The 19,329-nt window shown below is 40.3% G+C and overlaps 1 protein-coding gene across 1 annotated transcript in view; it reads right to left on the bottom strand.

Annotated features, from left to right (window-relative positions):
- Positions 1-16,946: 16,946 nt before the first annotated feature.
- Positions 16,947-19,329, bottom strand: part of Sdhaf3 (succinate dehydrogenase complex assembly factor 3) — a 50,885-nt gene continuing 48,502 nt past the window's right edge. Inside the window, exon 2 of the mRNA XM_038319090.2 lies at positions 16,947-17,514. Within this exon, the coding sequence (XP_038175018.1) occupies positions 17,311-17,514 (204 nt within the window). The 3' untranslated portion in view covers positions 16,947-17,310. The remainder of the gene's footprint in view (positions 17,515-19,329) is intronic.

The raw sequence follows: 19,329 nt of genomic DNA, 5'->3' as shown, positions 1-19,329 counted from the left end.
ATTTCCATTTGCGTTGTTTTGCTTTGATGACAGTTTTGAGAAAAACAGACCACAGTGCATTCTACAATCGTCTTCAGTGAACTACAAATCTTAGGATGGTCTTGGTAAACTCTGAACTTGCTATTGAGGTTAGAACCCTGGAACCCTGCAGTGGATGATAGAGATAAGGGATTTTGTGAACTGTCCCCCAACCTTCCAGTCTGCATTGAAACTTTTCTATAACATAAAGTTAACCCAATAAAAATTTTACTTGAAAATAAAACATAAGTCAAACCAATCCACTACTCTCCATCAGGGTAAAAGTTGAAAGAGGCTCAATATATTAATAAGGAAAAGATTGTCCAAACAACATATACCAGAGAAAAATCCAGGTATAGTGTGTCAAATAAACCGCTCCCTCCTCAAATTGATTGTATCATGTATTTGACCACAGCAATGAGGAAAGAAACTAATAGTAGCCTAATTACTTCCTCCAGTTTATCAATCCCCCATCAAAATGGCTTGAAGACCTGGTAAGATGCCCACATGAGTAGAGCTACTTGCCACCAAGCTATATTACCTGAGTTAGATCCCAAGAAACTTTCTTTAGCTTCACATGTCCACATATCCCCCACACACACTCATAAGTGTACACACATATGAATACAGTTAAGATTTTTAAAATTACTGTTTGAGAAAATCAGTACAGGCTCCAGGCTGTATAGAATGGGTGAGCTAGAGAACTCTGCTTTCAACTATTGGAAGAAAGAGAGACATGCATAGTTTTCAGTCAAAAAGCAATCAGAGGAAATGCTGTTGACCAAGTAACTACCACATTGTACTTTGTATATTGGAAATAGCCCCCACTTTGGGTTAGGACCACAGCTGAGTGTAGGCACACAGCCTACATTCTTGACCCACAGTGCACAGGGTCAGTCAGCACCCTAAGTGCTGTCCCTTCCACAGCATCTGCCTCTGGTCTATTAACATTTGTGTCATTGTGCCCACAATCAATCTGTCACCTCCTTAGTCTTCCCTAGCATCTTATCATATATCCAGCTGCGCAGACCCTCAACTCTTACCCCACTCCCCAGCCAGCTTAGATCTGTGTTTGCCATTCCCTTCTTTACAAGGTTTATCAGTCTCTTTCCTACCTGCTCTCTTTAACATGCTTCTTAAATTAGAAGGTTGTAACACATCTCCCCAACTTTGCACTTTTTAAGACAAATCCCAGCATTTAGAGCATCCTGCTGGGTACCAGGCAGTTCTGATATCCATGAGAATTTCATTGCTGTCGTCACTCCACAACCTTTACTTTCTATTTCTGTCTTGACCCTGCAGTGATATTTTGTTTGTACTTTAACAAATAAAGGTTGCCTGAAGATCAGAGTGCAGAGCTAGGAGGCCAGGAAGTGGTGGTACACATCTTTAATCACAGCACTCAGGAGACAGAGACAAACAGATCTCTGTGAGTTCAAGGCCACCCTGGGCAACACCAAACAAGACTCATTTGGATCAGTCTAAAAAGAAACAGAGCCAAGCAGTGGTGGCTCACACTTTTAATTCCAGCACTAGGGAGGTAGAGACAGGAAATGAAATGGCTGGGCAGAGAGAGGAATATAAGGTGAGAAGAGAGAGAAACAGAGGATTCAGTCGAGAATTCATAGAGATAGCATTTAGTCTGAGGATTAATAGGGACAGGATTGCCCCATTGGTCTGAGGGATCTGAGGATTCAGTAGAGCTAAGAACTAGTGGCTGGCTGCTCTGCTTCTCTGATCTTTTAGCATTAACCCCTGTGTCTGACTCCAGATTTTTATTATTAAAGCCAATTAGAATTCACACTACAGACCCTGTTGGTTTGGTTACTTTTTTAGCTCTCACCAGCCAAAAATATAGAATGTCTATCTTTGTAACTTGCTTTCTTTCTAGAATCATGAAAGATGGGGTGATTTCTTTTTACAAAACATTGATGTATTGAGTGGAATTGTTTTGTTCTTAAAAAATAAGATCATCATTCAATTTAATTTCCCCTATCATGTTTTCATATTTGCAAAGGAAAAACATTTCTTTTTAACAAAATAAAAGAACATCATGTGGATGGTGTACTTCATGATTGCAAGTTTTACCTGTTTTAGGTTGACCATTTGTCACAACAAGCTTTACCTGTTATAGACCAACCAGGTGACATAACATGATGCTGCACATTTTTTTCTTTCTTTCTTTTTTATTTATTTTAAAATTAAAAATTTCCATCTCCTCCCCTCCTCCCATTTCCCTCCCTTCCCCTCCACCCACACCCCCACACCTCCCTCTCCAGGCCAAAGAGAAGTCAGGGTTCCCTACACTATGGGAAGTCCAAGGTCCTCCCAATTCCCCGCAAGTCCAGGAAGGTGAGCATCCAAACTGACAAGGCTCCCACAGAGCCTGTCCATGCAGTAGAATCAAAGCCCAGCTCCATTACCCTTGGCTTCTCAGTCAGCCTTTACCGTCAGCCACATACAAAGAGTCCGGTTTGATCACATGTTCCATCAGTCCCATTCCAGCTGGTCTTGGCGATCTCCCATTAGATCTGTCCCACCGTCTCAGTGGGTGAACACACCCCTCGTGGTCCTGACTTCCTTGCTCATGTTCTCCCTCCTTCTGCTCCTCATTAGGACCTGGGGAGCTCAGTCCAGTGCTCCAATGTGGGTCTCTGTCTCTATCTCCATCGATCACCAGATGAAGGTTCGATGGTGATATGCAAGATAATCATCATTGTGGCTATAGGACAAGGCCAGTTCAGGCACCCTTTCCTCTGCTGCCCAAGGAACAAGCTGGGGACATCTCCTTGGACACTTGGGAACCCCTCTAGAGTCAAGTCTCTTGCCAACCCTAAAATGGCTCCCATAATTAAGATATACACTTCCCTGCTCCCATATCCCCCCTCCTCCATCCTAACCATCCCATTCCCTCAAGCTCTCCCCATCCTCTCTTTCTCCCTTGTCTCCCCCCTTCTCCCCTTATCTCCACCTCACCCCCACCCCCGTGCTCCTAACCCCTGCCCGGCAATTTTGTCAATTTCCAATATCCAGGAAGATAACAATATGTTTTTCTTTGGGATCACCTTCTTATTTAGTTTCTCTAGGATCACAAATTATAGGCTTGATGTCCTTTATTTATGTGAGTACATACCATATTCCTCTTTTTGGGTCTGGGTTACCTCACTCAGGATGGTGTTTTCTATTTCCATCCATTTGCATGCAAAATTCAAGATGTCATTGTTTTTTTACCGCTGAGTAGTACTCTAAAGTGTATATGTGCCACACCTTCTTTATCCATTCTTCTATTGAGGCGCACCTAGATTGTTTCCAGGTTCTGGCTATTACAAATAGTGCTGCTATAAACATAGTTGAACAAATAATTTTGTAGTATGATTGGGCATCTCTTGGGTATATTCCCAAGAGTGGAATTGCTGGGTCCTGTGGTAGGTTGACTCCCAGTTTCCTGAGAAACTACCACACTGATTTCCAAAGTGGTTGCATAAGTTTGCATTCCCACCAACAATGAATGAGTATTCCCCTTACTCCACATCCTCTCCAGCATAGGCTATCATTGCTTAGCAATTAGAGAAATGCAAATCAAAACAACTCTAAGATACCATCTTACACCTGTCAGAATGGCTAAAATCAAAAGTGACCTTTCTTTACTGAGTCCAAGAAATCAGTATTTCTCTAGAAACATATCTACAAGAAAACATTTGGAGACTTTAAAACATTTTCAAAAATATGGCTACATTGTTCAATATTAAACATACTCCTTATCAAGGATCCTATTTAAGGGAAAACAAAAAATTCTCAGCTTGAAATCACCTATGTTCCAGTTGCTAGTGGTGTCCTCAGTGTTTGCCCAAAGACACAGCTACAACCCCCTGGAAGTTCACAAGTGCTTGGCCTGGTAGATGGTTCTAGAAGAGGTGGGCAGTGGTTAAGAGCACTTGCTGCTTTTGGCGAAGATCTGTGTTTGGTTCCCAGCACTCACAGGGCAGCTCACAACTGTCTGTAACTCCAGTTCTAAATGATCACAGCTCCAGATCACACACTGTGCAAGACACAAATACCTACGGGAAAAACACTGAGGCCGAAACACAGAAAATGAAAATAAATGAGTCTTTAGAAGAATAAGGACGAGCATATCCAGGATTTAGTTCACCTTTCAATCCCAAAGAGAATCCCAAAGAGCTTCCCACATGAACATGGGGCCTTAGGGGAAATATTCTTTTGATGAAGAAAACATAAAGACTCCATCTGAGTCCTGTTTCTAGAGGACATTTGTTCACAGCCAACAGTTGGGCTCCACCCTAGAAAACTGTCTTGTTTTCAGAGGTCTAGGAAAATGCCATACTCTACTGCTTAAGATGTGAAATCTCCAGACTCCATTCATTTCTCTGTGTATTCTCTTTAAGCAGAATTTCATCAAAAAAATATTTCCCTTTCCTCCTCCAAATGAAAAATTAGTATTCATTCCACCAATATTTTGGTTTTGGGTTTTATTGTTTTTTAGGTTTTTGAAACAGGGTTTCTTTGTGTAGCCCTGGCTTCCCTGGAACTCACTCTGTAGACCAGGCTGGCCGCAAACTCAGATATCCGCCTGCCTCTGCCTCCTGAGTGCTGGAATTAAAGGCATGCACCACCACTGCCTGGTCAGTATTTTGTGTTTAAGGAAGACAGTTCACTATTTCTTAGCAGTGTGCCTTAACCACACAGTGTTCTGAGAAAGTCCACACGGCTAAGGTCATCTAATTCCTCCTTCATGCTCTAAGACTGCAGAAGACATTGGGGCTATGATGGCAATTCCTCTTTACCCAACATTGGCACCTACCACTGTTTCATCTGTTACTACCATTGTTGGGCCCATCAGGTGTGTTGACACGGTGTATAGGACCCTCATAGCTTCTACCCTGAGCCAGGCTGTCTAGGGCATGTCTTCTGCAGTGAAGCCAACACACACCCTTCTCTCATCTTAGGCCTTTCAATATCCCATTGTCTCTTTCAGCACAACCCCTTGCTGTCCTCACAAATTCATTAATTAACCTGCTTTCACCCTTGGTACTGACGAAAACTATTAGAAGGCAAGCTGCCAGCTTATATTAAAGAATATATTATTATATATTTATGTAATATATTAAATAAACAATAACGACTGTTTCTAAACCTAACATCTGAATCAGACATTGATAAAGACTACATGATAGTTCCTTTCACTGGCAAGTTTAAAGCCTTATGTTCAATGAATTTTGTTTCATTTAAATATTGGAAAGAATCCTCTAGATGAGAGGGGTCTTTACACTGCTTGATGGATGTACTTCTTCCTTTATCCATCCCTTTTCCTTAATAGTTCACTTCTGGCTGCTATTCATTAAATCCACCTCGGAGTTTCTACTTCCAAATCAGAATTCACCTGTATGATAGAGACAGTGAGTGCCCACTGTGCGGTTTTACCTCCAGTCAATATGTCAAAGTTTTAACTCCCAGTATGTTACAATGAGAACTTATTGAGAGGAGGATCACTGCAGATGGGATGGATGACAATGAGGTCCAAAGTAGGGTAAGACTTAACCAAATATGAACAGAATCTTTATATGAAGGAGAAGGTTTATACAGGGGTGTTGGGTGAAGACTGAAATAGATGCGGAATTTTATTTCCACAAGACAAAGAGCACTTGGTTCTTGTTGAAGCTGAAATAAACACGGATGGGTTTTCTCCTTGAGCAGCATTTCTCAACCTTCCTAATACTGTGACCCTTTAATACAGTTACTTACATTGCAGTGATCCTCAATCTTAAAATTATTTTATTGATACTTCATAGCTGTAATTTTGTTACTGTTATGAATTGCAATGTAAATATTTTTGGAAATAGAGGCCTGGCCAAGGGGTCTTGACCTACAGATTGAGAACCACTGCCCTAGGAGATTTTGAAGGATTGTGGTCTGTTAACACCTTAATTTCAGACATCTTGCTTCAGAACTATTTTAGAAGAAAGAAGAAGAAGAAGAAGAAGAAGAAGAAGAAGAAGAAGAAGAAGAAGAAGAAGAAGAAGAAGAAGAAGAAGAAGAAGAAGAAGAAGAAGAATCTGTTTCTTGAGCCACTCTCTTTGCGGCACTCAGTTACAGCTGCCCTAGAAAATAGCACATCAACCAAGTGATAGCTTTGCCAGCGACCCTCTAATCTCTTTATTCAACAACGACTGACTAGGTGTCCACTGCTGACTCTCAAAGTTTATCTGCACAGAGATGAGTGACATGGTCCATTGTTCCCATTAAACTCTAATCACAGGAAAGGGCTGGGCACTAGGCATGCACACCAACAGCCAGTCTGAACTGGAGAGATAAAAGCTCCAAACAAACACATGCATGGTGCATAAAGGAACTGCGGAAAGTATCATAGAGGTGACATTTGACCTGGGTATAGGGACAAGTTAGAACTGGGTAGAAATATAAGGAAGGGGATAATTTGAGACAAAAGGAATAGCATTCAGGCAAAAAAAAAAAAATCACCTTAACATTTTGCTAGCATAGCCAAAGGGATCACTGGCCACGTCTAGATCCATGTGCATGGCATCCTAGAGAAGCACTGAGAAACAAAGAGTGTAACCTCTGCCTTCTGATATGACAGGCCCTTCAAGTAGCCTGTCGCTTGCTCAGGAAAGATATGCCAAGCTGCAGCGACCGAGTCCTTCAAAGACTTCATCATGAAGTCTGGGTCAAAGAAGGTTCAATTCTACTCCCTCAGCTTCTCACCTTAAAGAACTATTTTAGCATTAAATGTCTTCTATAAATACCAGGACCCAGAAGAGACAGCCATGTCAGGAATCGGGCTCTGCCGCTGAGGCACAGGGGCACTGCTGCTAAGAGGACGAGAAGAGGACCCCTCTGTTTCTTCTGTCAGGCGAAGCGGCTCTCTCACTGGCAACAGCTTTTGGGCTGAGAGTTAAATGAGTTCATTCATGCAGTGTCGATCTGTACAAGATTGGCTCGTTTGCTTTTTATGCAGAGCTCAGAGAGAACAATGCCAATTACTTCCACAAATAGCAAGGAGCAATCCTGTTGAGGAGTGCCTTTAATATAGCTATTCCTTCCAGAATAAAGCCTTTCTACCTTCCCTTCTCCCTCCTCCTTCCTTCCTCTCTGCCATCCTGTCCTTCCTTCTGCCCTCTCTCTTAGGAAAAACTATTCTAGGAATTAAGAAGTTACAACTCAAATAGGGAAGTTCCACTCTCCCTAGGCTTTTGCCTCCACCACCAGCATGGTTAACAAGAATAATTTTTAACATTTGCTGACAGCTTTTTTTTAAATGACAAGTCATACTTTATGAGACAGATATTCTCTTCTGTTGTGCAGCAAATGGGGAAACTGAGACCAGATGATGTTAGGTAATTTACAGCAGCGCAGGCCCATCTCACTTCATCACCACATTTTCCATAGTGCTCCTTGGATTGGTCTTAGCCTGGTTAAGATCCAACTACAGAGGTCTGTTTCTCACAGGCACCAGGAGGTGCCGTCTGTGGCCTTCTTCAGAGCTGAAATGCCATGCTATTCCCTGGCACACTGTCTGCTCTTTCAAAGGGATGGGTATCCCAGTTCTCTAGAAGATGAAAATCTAAATACATGGTCAGCTCACCTGCCTGATTTCTTTGATTCTGAATCAATCAAGAAAAACTAATTTTCCTCTAGAATTTTAACATACTGTTTTTATTGTACAAGAAAGGAACTGAGCACTGTTCTCCAGATGAGTGTTTGCTGTTGCTTTGGTATGCTAATAAAATGCTTTGTTGATATTTTTATTATCTGATGTTTAATAGGAAAACCTGAGACATATATTTAGTACATCTACATATCTGCTTATTTACTCAAAAGCACTATAAATACTTCTATAGGGGCATGGTCGATCGGCAATTATTAACCAGACTAGCTTTAAAATATAATATTCAGCTTTAATAAAGGAAAGAAAAGAGAACTTACAAAAGCAAAGGTTCCAGAGAGGAGCCCAGGAAAACAAAGAGGGCAAAACAAACAAACACGGATCTTTTAAAGGTATTTTGTGCCCCAGAGGGGTCACGCCCCTCAGACAAGGGATTGGTCAGCTTCCCCATCATACTTCATCTGAAATTAAAATTTAAGCAAGTGTCTTCTTTTTCTGCTTTGTTGTGTTTTGCAGTTTTCCTGAATCTGTCAAGTCTCCCCACACTATTCTCCTTGTGTTCAAACACCACCCCAGAGTCTGTTTTTCACCCCAGCTGCAGGTCCTATCACTTCCTGACATGCTGGTACGGGCTGGTCTCCATTCCCTTCTGTGTCCCTGCCCAAACAGCAGACATCAGGATGCTCTGCCCTCAGGAAGGAAGTAGCAAAAGAGTGTTCTTTTCAAGACTCTTGCCTTGCTAGGTGTGGTGGCACACGCCTTTAATCCAAGCACACGGGGTGCAAAAGCAGGCTAATTTCTGTTAGTTCAAGTCCAGCCTGGTCTACAAAGAGAGTTCCAGGATACCCAGTGCTGTGCTGTTATGCAGAGAACCTAAACACAACAACCTTGCCTGGAAAAAAAAAAAAAAGAATCTTTACTTGACACTCCGCCCTTCCAGGTATGAGTTCAAGATTTGAGTTTGAATATTAAAGTCTTTTCTCATTGATATGTATTTTGCTACTGAGTGTTCAGTTTGCCCATCCTGAAACCCCCCTTCAGATTGTCTTTGCTTCAGGAGTAGCAGGATCATTTTTGTGATGAAACAATTTTTGAGCCAAGATCATAAAATACAAAATATTTGCTTCATGAAGTCATCACAGTTGGGTCTTTGAATTTTCTTTTCAAAGAAGAAAATGACTAGACATGTGGCTCTCAGGAAGGCTTGGGTTGTTTTCATGTCACTCTGGTCACCAAGTGAAGGGACTTATTTTGTCATCATTTTCCCGGAAGTTGGTAAGGTTTCACATGGCTTCTCTGAGCCCTGGCTTTTCTGGCTTCCCCACATCTTCCCCATCCCACAACAGCAGAGGTTCTCAGATGCTTTCAGGTAGAAGTATTGATTGATTTCTTGTACGGTAGCCTTGCCACAGAAGGAAGTCAAAGAGCAAAACCCTGCATGCCACTTTAAGATCTTTACCAGGTAATTGAGTTCAGAACTGAGGTCAGAGGGCACAGAGAACAGAGAAGATGGGAACTTACACACAAAACTTTACGCTCACCCTTAGCAACGGCATTGCTTCAGCAGAGTCGGGTTTCAGCTGCACAGGAAGTCAGCCCCCTTACCGCTGGCATTTCCTATAAGATGCTCTGTGCTCTCTCACATTAATCCTCTGCTTTACTTGTCAGACTTGACTGTTTTCCTAAATTAAACCTACCTCACCCACAAGTAGAAGGCTCGGAGGTGCAGACTAAACCGTGTCTGATAAATATTCAAAAGAATTGGTTGAGTGTGTTCATTCCTATCTCCTCTGAATTATCAGTGTTCTCTGAACTACATGCCTCGACACAATTAGCTTCCAATCCACGGAAGTTGTTAAACTATGCTTTGGGTGGATGGATTTTTAGTAACAATTACAGTGAAGTGAGTCTTATTTGTCAGAGAGAGGCAAAAGAGTTTCCCCAATTTAACTAACACATCTTTCTCTGTTATATAACAATTATGTCCCTTCCTATGCCTTTCTGAAGTTTGTCATTCTGAAGACATAATCAAACAAGCACCTGGCCTTTCCTATAGCAAAACCTAAAGAACCTGTGAGGAAAGCAAAGCCAGATGAAAGATCGAACAGTAGAAAATAAAGAGCACATGTGTTCACCTCAATGTTAGTTTGTGTGCGGCATTTTGTGTGTACCAGAGGTCCTGCAGGGGTTTTCAGCTACAAGTAATAACGCGGCCGTTCTTTGCAGTGTGTCTTCAGAGCACACTGGCTTAATGCTCTGGAGTGAATCCTCTTGACATCTTCAATCACTCCTCTACTTGGGACTTTCTACATTATTACATTTTCTCTGATTCCTTACCAAGTTACTATTTTTATACATTACTTTATTAAACATATTTACGGATGGGGTCAGAGCAGAAAACAACATCCTCCCCCGTACGGAATGTGCAGTGTCTATGGGAATCAGACTGAGCAGCAGCTGAATGATGCAGGGATATCTTTGGCTCTAAAAGACACCGGCTAAGGTTGGAGGTCGAACACCCACCTTTCCTGCTCTAAAGAAGGTTGTTTTCGTTTGCTTAGTTGTGGTTGTTTTTTGTTGTTTTGCATGTGTTTTGTGTATGTATTCTGGGAGAAAGAATGAAGTTGGGGAGGTGGGTAAGAGCTGAGAGGAGTGGGAGGAAGGAGAAAACATGATCAAAATGAACTGAATGAAATTTTTAATTAATAAAATAAATATTATTAATAAAAATAAATAAATAAATAATGTTATAAAGTATCAACCAATCTAAATGAAATTCATTTAGATGTTTTTTAAGACATGTTTAAATCAAATGGCTTTCGAGTGAGCTCGTCTTACATGTTCATTATGACATACATTTTACATGTAAAATCATAAGTTCTTACAGCTCCAGTTTTGATTTTCCAATGTGAGTGTCTGTCTGAACTGACTATGCATTACTATGCCCTTCATTATTTTCTTCTAGTTGCTTGGCAACAATTATTCAACATTCGCCACCTTTCAGTTTTTAGGCTAAGACAATTTGCAACCCTTAAAGGGTATGCAATTTGAAGTGTCTGATATTCGACACTATTTTATTCTTTCTAAACCAATACATTAATCTTATAATTTGTTCAACAATGGCATATTTTTTTACAGGCTCTTAATTGTTTCTAACAGGCTTCAGAGATTTCCAAATCAGAAAGGAGGCTGGATAAGTGGATTTTGTTTTGAATTCACCAAGGCTGAGAGTCACGATGCATTATTTGAACAAATGGCACTCTGTAAATGAAGGAATGGGAAGCATGGTGAAAGATTCCACTTTATCTTTCTCACATAGACAACTCCGGAACTAACTGAAGCCAATTCCTCTAGAAAGCCTGTCACGGTTTCTTCTATCAAGTCTCCCAACGAGAATAAATAGTGACTAGGAGTCATAACATATCTTGTTTATGGTTTCCCTACCTCTGCTACTCCAAGATCCTCTCTACCTCCCCTCCCATCCAGATTCACCTTCTTTCTGTCTCTCATTAGAAAACAAGTTTCTAAGGGATAATAATATAATATAATAATATAAAGAAAAAAGCTAACACATTAGAATTAGACAAGACAAACAGAAGGGAAAGAGCCTAAGGCACAAAAGAGACACACAGGATCATGCATTCAGGAACCACATAAAAACACTAAACTGGAAGCTATGGTATATGTGCAACCAGGTACAGACCCCATTGCAGGCCTTGCGCATACTGTCACAGTCTCTGTGAGTTCATACGTGTTTGATGAAGTTATTTAGGGCCTTGTTTCTTAGTGCATCCCCTCTGGCTCTTACACTCTTTCTGCCTCCTCTTCCATGAGGTTCCCTGAGGCCTGAGCAGAGGGTTTGAAGGAGCCATCCCACTTTGGGCTGTGTGTTTCAAGGTCTCTCACTTTCTGTATAATGTCTGGCTGTGGGTCTCTGTGCTTGTTCTCATTTGCTGCAGGAGGGAGCATCTCTTGTGATGGCTGAGCAAGGAACTGATCTATGAGTAGAGCAGAAAGTCTGTAAGAGTATTTTATTGCTAGTTTTTGTTCGTTTGTTTTTGGTTTTAGAACAGTATTATTTGGTTTTACCCTAAGTCCCTGGGCTATCTAGTCTCAAGTTCTTGGTCACCAGAGCAGAGTCAAATTTAATTTGGCCTTAAGTCAAATTAAATATGGATTGCTTACTCCCACAAGTTTGTGCCACCATTGCCCTGGCATCTCTCACAGGCAGGGCCCCCCTGTAGATCAAAGGCTTTGTGACTGTGTGCCTGTTAATGGTTCTCTTTTGGTAGCATGCAGAGTACCTTTCTGTACCAAAGAGGGAAGCATGTAGGGGTGAAGACTCTATACAGGTACCAGTCTGTATAGGCACATAGACTCTATGTTGACTTCTCCACGCTTAATGGATGCTGTAGGTGTTGTCTTCAGCAATGTGGCCTTGTCTTCAGCTTGTGGAAATCAACTTATGATCTGGGCAACAGACTGAGTTGTTTGGGAATGCCCATGGGACTCCTTTGGACAACAAGAAAATTGAAATAGCACTCTGCATGATATGTGCGTAGCACAGATTAAAGCTGTATATCAACAGCTTATAAACTCATGGAAACAGAACAACTCAGGAGAGAAATTAAAAATAAATTTAAAACTTTTTAGAATTGAATGGCAATGAAAACACAATACAATCAGACCTAGGGAACACAGTGAAGGTAGTACTGAGGCAAGATTATAGCTCTATGTGCCTATGTAAAAAAAATTGGAGAGATAGCATACTAATAACAACATCACACCTGAAAGCTCTAGAATAAAAAGAAAAGAAGTCAGACCCCAAAGGAGTAGATGGCAAGAAATAATCAAACTCAGGGCTAAAGAAACAGACAATAGCAACATGAAAAATCAATGAAACAAAATGTTGGTTCCTTAGGAAAATCAAAAAGATTGTCAAACCTTTCACAAATTACAACATCAAAGACTAAGAGAGCATGCACAGGGCCTGCATGTGTCTGCCCCAGATAAGGGCCTAGAGCTAAAAAGAGAATTGGATACATGCCTCATGGCTAACCTGGAAGTCATCTCAAATTGATCTCATTGGGAACAAACCACTCTCAAGGATATGTCCTTTGCCAACAAAAAACTAACTCAAAGGCATATTTGGAGGCTCTTTGTCTCATAATGGCATCTCGGGGCATCTTTTTAACCTTCCTTTCATATTACAGTCTCCAGTTTTGTTTTTTTGTGGGATTCTTATGTGTCTCTGCATCTGTATGTGTTTCTTATGATTTCTCTTTGGCACCTTTTCTTCTGTTATTTATTTGGTCCTATTCTAGTTTGTTTGGTTTCATTTTATCTGATTTTATTATTATTCCTTAAGATGCCTGTTTGTTTTCTAAGGGGAGGAGGCTATGGATTCAGATGGAAGGGGAGTTGAAGAGAAACTGGGAGGAGTTAGGGAAGAGGAAGCCATAATTAGAATACATTTTACAAAAAAATATCTATTTTCAATAAAAAATCTTATTTTAAAAAAAATGACTTTGATATTCCTTGTACTTTACAGTTCTATACAATATTTAAAGAGAACAACAGTTAAAAATGAAAAATTGCAATTTTTAATTAATGTTTTGAAAGTATACAACATTTGCAGATAAATTAATATGCTTGTAATTTTCAGTCTTTTAATCTTGAAAACAAAGTACCTCAAAGTCTTCAGGTCTTTAAAGAAACTTATACAATTTCCTCCACAAAGATTTATATATCTTTTAGTAAATTGGTTTCTAAGTATTTACTATTTGTTGACAAAAATTCTTTTCCATATTTGCTGGATTTAGAGCGATGCAGTTGATTTTTGTACAGAAATTTTTGCATCTAGCAAACATTAGAACCTTATTCATTCTAATAATTTGTAACTTGAATTTTCTACATTAAATCTCATGTTATCAGACATTGCCAATTTTGACTTGAAAGGAAGTAATGACTGACCTTTCCCCGAATCTCAAAATGGTGACTGACAATGATTCCTATTTGCTAGACATCCTCTAATTGGACTGAAGTGCCCTTCAGACCCAATTTAAGCGCATTTTTTTACATTTAGCAAATGCTTTTTCTGTATCTCTCAGCTGATCATAATTAATTCACCTTTATTTTGATTATGTAGAAATGTGATTGCAATTTATTTTCTAATGTGGAAACAGCTTTGGATTCTTGGCACAAACCTGACCAGGTTGTGAGTTGTCATTTGCTGGGTTTGTCTTGATAATACTTAATTAGGATTTTTGCATCCATATTCCTAAGTGAAATTGGCTGCTAGTTTTCCCTCCTCATTCTTCACTGGATGTGTGATGAAGTCGATCAGGGAGTCCTCTTTTCTTTCTGCTCAGTGAAGAAATTTCAGTGTAGAACTGTTTCTTGATACTTGGCAACACTCTTCCCAAAATTACTTAATTGTTCGTTTTTCTCTCTGGAATCACTGTAAACTTGTGACTAAATAGTTCTGATTGCTGTAAGAACTTTTGTGTTTTTGTCTTTGTGTGTGCTTATCTATTTTGGTAAGCTTAATTTTTAGAAAGTTTGTCAATTTTTTTCTGGGTGCAATAAATGTATTACTTTTAAGTTGTTTGTAATATCTTATCAGCAGAAATAGTTGGATCCTTCTTTGCTCCTGTATAGTTACTTTTTCCTTCTATTAACATTTCTAGGATTTTTCATAGGATATGATCCATTATAAATTGTTTTTAATTTTTTAAATTTAAACTTTTTGGTTTAATCTTTATTACCTTTGATTTTGTTTTTCTAAATTACTAAGCTAGGTATTTCCTTTTAGTTTTTTGAGATAGGGTCTCTCAGGTAGTGAAGGCTGGCCTCAAGCTTACCTTTTATCTAAGGATGACCTGGAACACTTGGTCTTCTTGCCTCCACCTCTTCCCAAGCACTGGAATTATAGGTGTCTGCCACCCTGCCTGGCTAAGATACATACTTCTCGTATACGACCTTTCTTTGTGCCTGGTAGGCACATTGAAGTGGATCAATTTACTCCAAGTGCTGTTTTAGTTGCAGTCCATATGTTTTATTGGACATTTTCACTGTTGGAGAGTTTCAGTTACACTCCTGGTTTCTTCTTTGACATATGAGTTATTTGGAATTGTTAGCTTTCTGAAGTATGGGGCTGCTTAATCATTCTCTTACCATGTAAATGAAACTTTGAATTATCTTCCTAGTAAACTTCTAGCAATGTTCTTGCCATAACTTTTGCCACGCACACACACACACACATATATTTATCCAGATGAGTATGCATGTTTGTATTTGTACATATAATTTCATCTTTCTTTTGGTTTGTATGATGTTCAATCCTTATATTATGCTTCAAATACAATTTCTCATAACAGCATAAGTCGCTTCATTTTTTAACCACTTAAAAACTGCCTTTAGTCAGATAACGTTTCTTTACCTTTAGCAAACACAATGACATCTTGAGTTGTCTCAGTCACTGCAGTCCTCTGTTATCAATGTGGTTACTTTTAGAGATTTACTTCAGTTCACAGTCCTGGTTGCAGGTGCAGGGGCCATAGCTGGTAATGATTGGCCTTACTAACAGAATCCTGAGGCAGCTGAGTTATCTCGTGGAGAAGGAGAATGCCTTGTATGCTGCCTCTGTCTCTTCTTATAAAGTCACTAATACTCAGTCATGGGAGCTCCATCCTGCTGCTTCTGTATAACCCTTGAAGCCCTCCCTAAGGCACACTTCTGGTTCTTTCTTCCTCCCAGCAACTCCTGAGGATCAGCCTCCAGCACGAGTTTTAATGGAGACACCATTATCAAATCAGAGCATCTATATACTCTTATTTTTCTATTGATCCTGGCCCTTCACTGTTTTCCTCATTTCATTTTCTCTTTTACTAGCTACAGACTTATATACTAGTTTCCGAATGGCCGTTTAAATGGTTGTGCCACAAATCACACTCATATTAAAGCTAACCAGCATTACTGCTTTTCCTTCAGAGTACCCAATTTTACATGGGCTGCACTGTTGCCCTTGTACTAGTCTCCGTCTCTGTTTAAAACCCTGAAGTGCGCCAGGCTTCAGGGTCTAAAACATGCTTTGTTCTTTTGAGCAAATCAAGTTTCAAGGCCAGCTCAGGTGAATGCAGAAGGAGCCACAAAGTTTCTTACAGATAGAAATGGTTAAAAAGGATGGAAGAGACTTAGAGCTACCTGGCAATCTACCACATGGCGCTTCAGAATTCCTAATAAGCAAGCCTCAAGGGAAATGTAAAATCTAAGGTGAATAAGATTAGCTGGTACATTAGGTTTATGTTAATATCATTCAGATATCGAGAAGGGAAGAAAAATAAAATTTTAATATGATTGGAAATATCACATACAATTTGAAAAACAGACTTGAATTTTAGAAATAAGGTTTAGTTCTGTGTAGGAGGCACAGTGGTCCTTGTGCTCACAGATAAGCTAGGAGAACCTGGAAGGTTAAACACACTGGGTTGTTCCCTCAAAGGAAGAGATGCACAACCTGTTGTCAGCCTGGAAGGCTGGGATCAGATATGGTTAACAGCCTGGTGACCTAGACCACACCGCAGCTCCCCCAGACCCTTTGTCTATAGAACCTTTCTTACAGGTGTCACGTAGTCAATCTATAGAACCTACCTTACTGAAGGTGTCACGTAGTCAGTCTATAGAACCTACCTTACAGAAGGTGTCACATGTAGTCAATCTATAAAACCTGTCTTACGGAAGGTGTGACATGTAGACAATCTACAGAAGGCTCTTCCTCTATTGATCTCCACTTTTTGGAAGTAGGTCTCACTGATCCCGGAACCCACCGGCTGGCTAGTGAGCCACAGGGATGTGCATGTCTCTGCATCCTCATCCCTAGGTTCACAGCATGCAGCCCCATGCCTGCTCTTCATGTAGGTACTACAGATCTGCACTTGAGTCTGTGCTTTCCCAGAAAACTTTTTACCAATGGAAACAGCTACCTGATCCAACTTCTATTGCTCCAGTATCCAATCAGTTGCCCAGCTTATATTCAGGTCTTGATAGGTATTTTATTTTTAAATGTATAAGTCAACATTTAAATATATATAAATTTTCATCACCCCAACCTTTAGGCAATAACTGAAATTCTCAAAAAATGAATCTTAAAGCTCTTCTTAAAACTTGCATTCTAAGTGACTCAAAGAGGGCATTCTGAGTGGTAGCCAGCAGTGCTCTATTAAAGGAGACATGGTGGGACTTTCAGAATGACAATGCATCTAATGATAAACTTACTGAAATTCACATCTACCAGTATCATGATATATTTATTTAACTGATGAAACCAGAAACAAGCCACGAGCTAATGCTTGATGGGAATAGAATTTAAAACATTCCTATACAAAAAAGAAATTTTCAGTACAATTCCAAAGTGTGTTCTTCTTTATACTTTTTAGTCCAAAAAATTAAATTCCACAAAATTACATTCCATACAGCAAATACATTATTCCACTGACAGCACAATGTAGCCTTTGTGATCTTGATCAATGAATCATTCAGAATGTCCAAAAATAAGATACTATTCCACTAAAGCTGCAGGGATATGTCTTAAAGAGCCAATGAGAGACGAGGTATAAGGTTATAAATTTAACATGCTTCGTTAAGATTATGTATCAAAATTTAGGTTTCGTTGACTCAGTGATACTAAACTGCCGATTGGGTTTAGTAGCCTCCTGCATCAGCTCTTGCAACTGTCCAATTTGCTCATCACGAAAGTCATTGAGTTTTTCTTCCGGGAGAGAGGTGCCAAAACAAGCTATTCCTGTTGAACTTTGTCTGCTGTCCTTAGCTTGTTGCTGTAACACTGCTGCATAGGCCTAGTAAAGAGACAGAAAAAGAAGCAGTTAGAGACAGGAAACACTATGGCTCACAGGGTCGTGGAGTACTGAAATTTCCAGTTCCCAAGTGACCAGTTGGGCTCCAGCACTACATTTACTGCAATTGATTAAAAAAAATACAAAGCCATGGTTTTAGTCTTCAGACATAATTTCAAATATATCTTATTTTCAGCATTCTAAAGGTTTTTGCACACATTTAGAGAGTCCTTAATCTGCAAACTAATAGCAGAAGTCTGCTGTAGAAACATTCAGTGCCACCTGGTGGTGCACACCTTTAATCCCAGCACTTGGGTGGCAGAGGCAGGTGGATCTCTATGAGTTTGAGGCCAGCCTGGTCTACAGAGCAAGTTCCAGGACATCCAGAACTACAAGCACAGTCCATGCAAGATTCTAGGGCCAATTCTAGATCTAAGATGAATCCCAGTGCTGACAGGAGAAATAGACATAGCTCCTATCCCTCACCCAGAAGCTGTCTCCACCTGACGATCACTCACAAAGGGAAAATTAGTTTCTTCAACAGAGTTTCACTGGGTATACACATCATCGTTAGGGGAAGGCCTCGTGTCCAGAAGTAGGTGGGCACCACAAAAGGAACTCAATGGTATTTTTAGTCTCATGATGCTTGTTTAGGCATAAATTTTTTAACCTTACTGGCCTTTGCTTATATACTATGGTTTGTGTTTTTTATGGGTTTAGTGTATGTGTTCCTCATGCTTTTTGTTTGTTTTGTTTTAATCCGATTTGTTTTGTTATTGCCTGTTTTCTAAAGAGAGAAAAAGAAGCCACGGAGTAGAAAGAATGGAGAGGTTGGAAGGATCTGGGAGGAAATGAGAGAGGAAAAACGGTGATCAGAATATATTATATGAAAAAAATGTTCAACAAAAAGTAAATTGAAAAATGGGCTAGGGGTCTAAACAAGTTCCCAATAGAAAACGTAAAACTGGCCAAGAAATACCTCAAAAAGAGTTTGTGATCTTTACCAATTAGGCAAAAGCACCTAAAAGAACCTTGCGATTCCATCTCACGCGCTATCAGAATCTAACATCAACAAACCAACTGAGAATAAACGCTGGTGAGGTTGTGGGTAAAGGGAACCCTCATTCACTGTTGCTGGGAATGAACCCTGTACGGTCCCTCTGGAAATGAGTATGGAGAAGAGAGGAAACTTACAGATGACCCAGCTATACCACTCCTGGCAAATGCCCGGAGAACTTGACGCCCTACTCTACAGCCATGTGCTCGGCAATGTCTACTGTCACCCTTTGACAACAGCTAGGAAACTTAAGGATAATGAAAATGCGCTTCATGTACACTAAAGAATAATATTTACCTGTAAAAATTGAATCATGAACTTTGCAGGTAAACAGATGGAACTAGAAAGGATCACATTGGGTGAGGTAATGGAGATCCAGAATGACAAATGACTCTCTCTGTTCCCCCTAGGCTCAATCCCCCAGTCTCACCCCAGTTCTGCAGCAGAGCACCTGTGGCAGCCTTCACTGCACCCCATCTCATCTCCTGTGGATCCCACAGATCTTCCCTTCTACTCTCATACCCCTACTTCTTGTTTTGGCCCAGTCCCCAACTGCAGTAGGCACCACCTGCTAACACAACCAAGGTCTGCTCTTGCCAGGAAAAAAGTAGGTCCAGGGTGGATACACACCTCTCCTCCTGCTTCTCTGGATCCAATACCCCAGGCTCACCCCAACTCTGTAGCAGAAAACCTGCTCCAGTCGTCCTTTCCTCCCTGATCCCAGCCCCACCAGAATCAATTAAGAAAACACAAACAGGGAA

Source organism: Arvicola amphibius, chromosome 2, assembly GCF_903992535.2.
Source record: "Arvicola amphibius chromosome 2, mArvAmp1.2, whole genome shotgun sequence".
In the NCBI taxonomy this organism is placed as follows: Eukaryota; Metazoa; Chordata; class Mammalia; order Rodentia; family Cricetidae; genus Arvicola; species Arvicola amphibius.
Note: the sequence above shows the minus strand (reverse complement) of the source record. Positions and strands in the feature narration are given on the sequence as shown.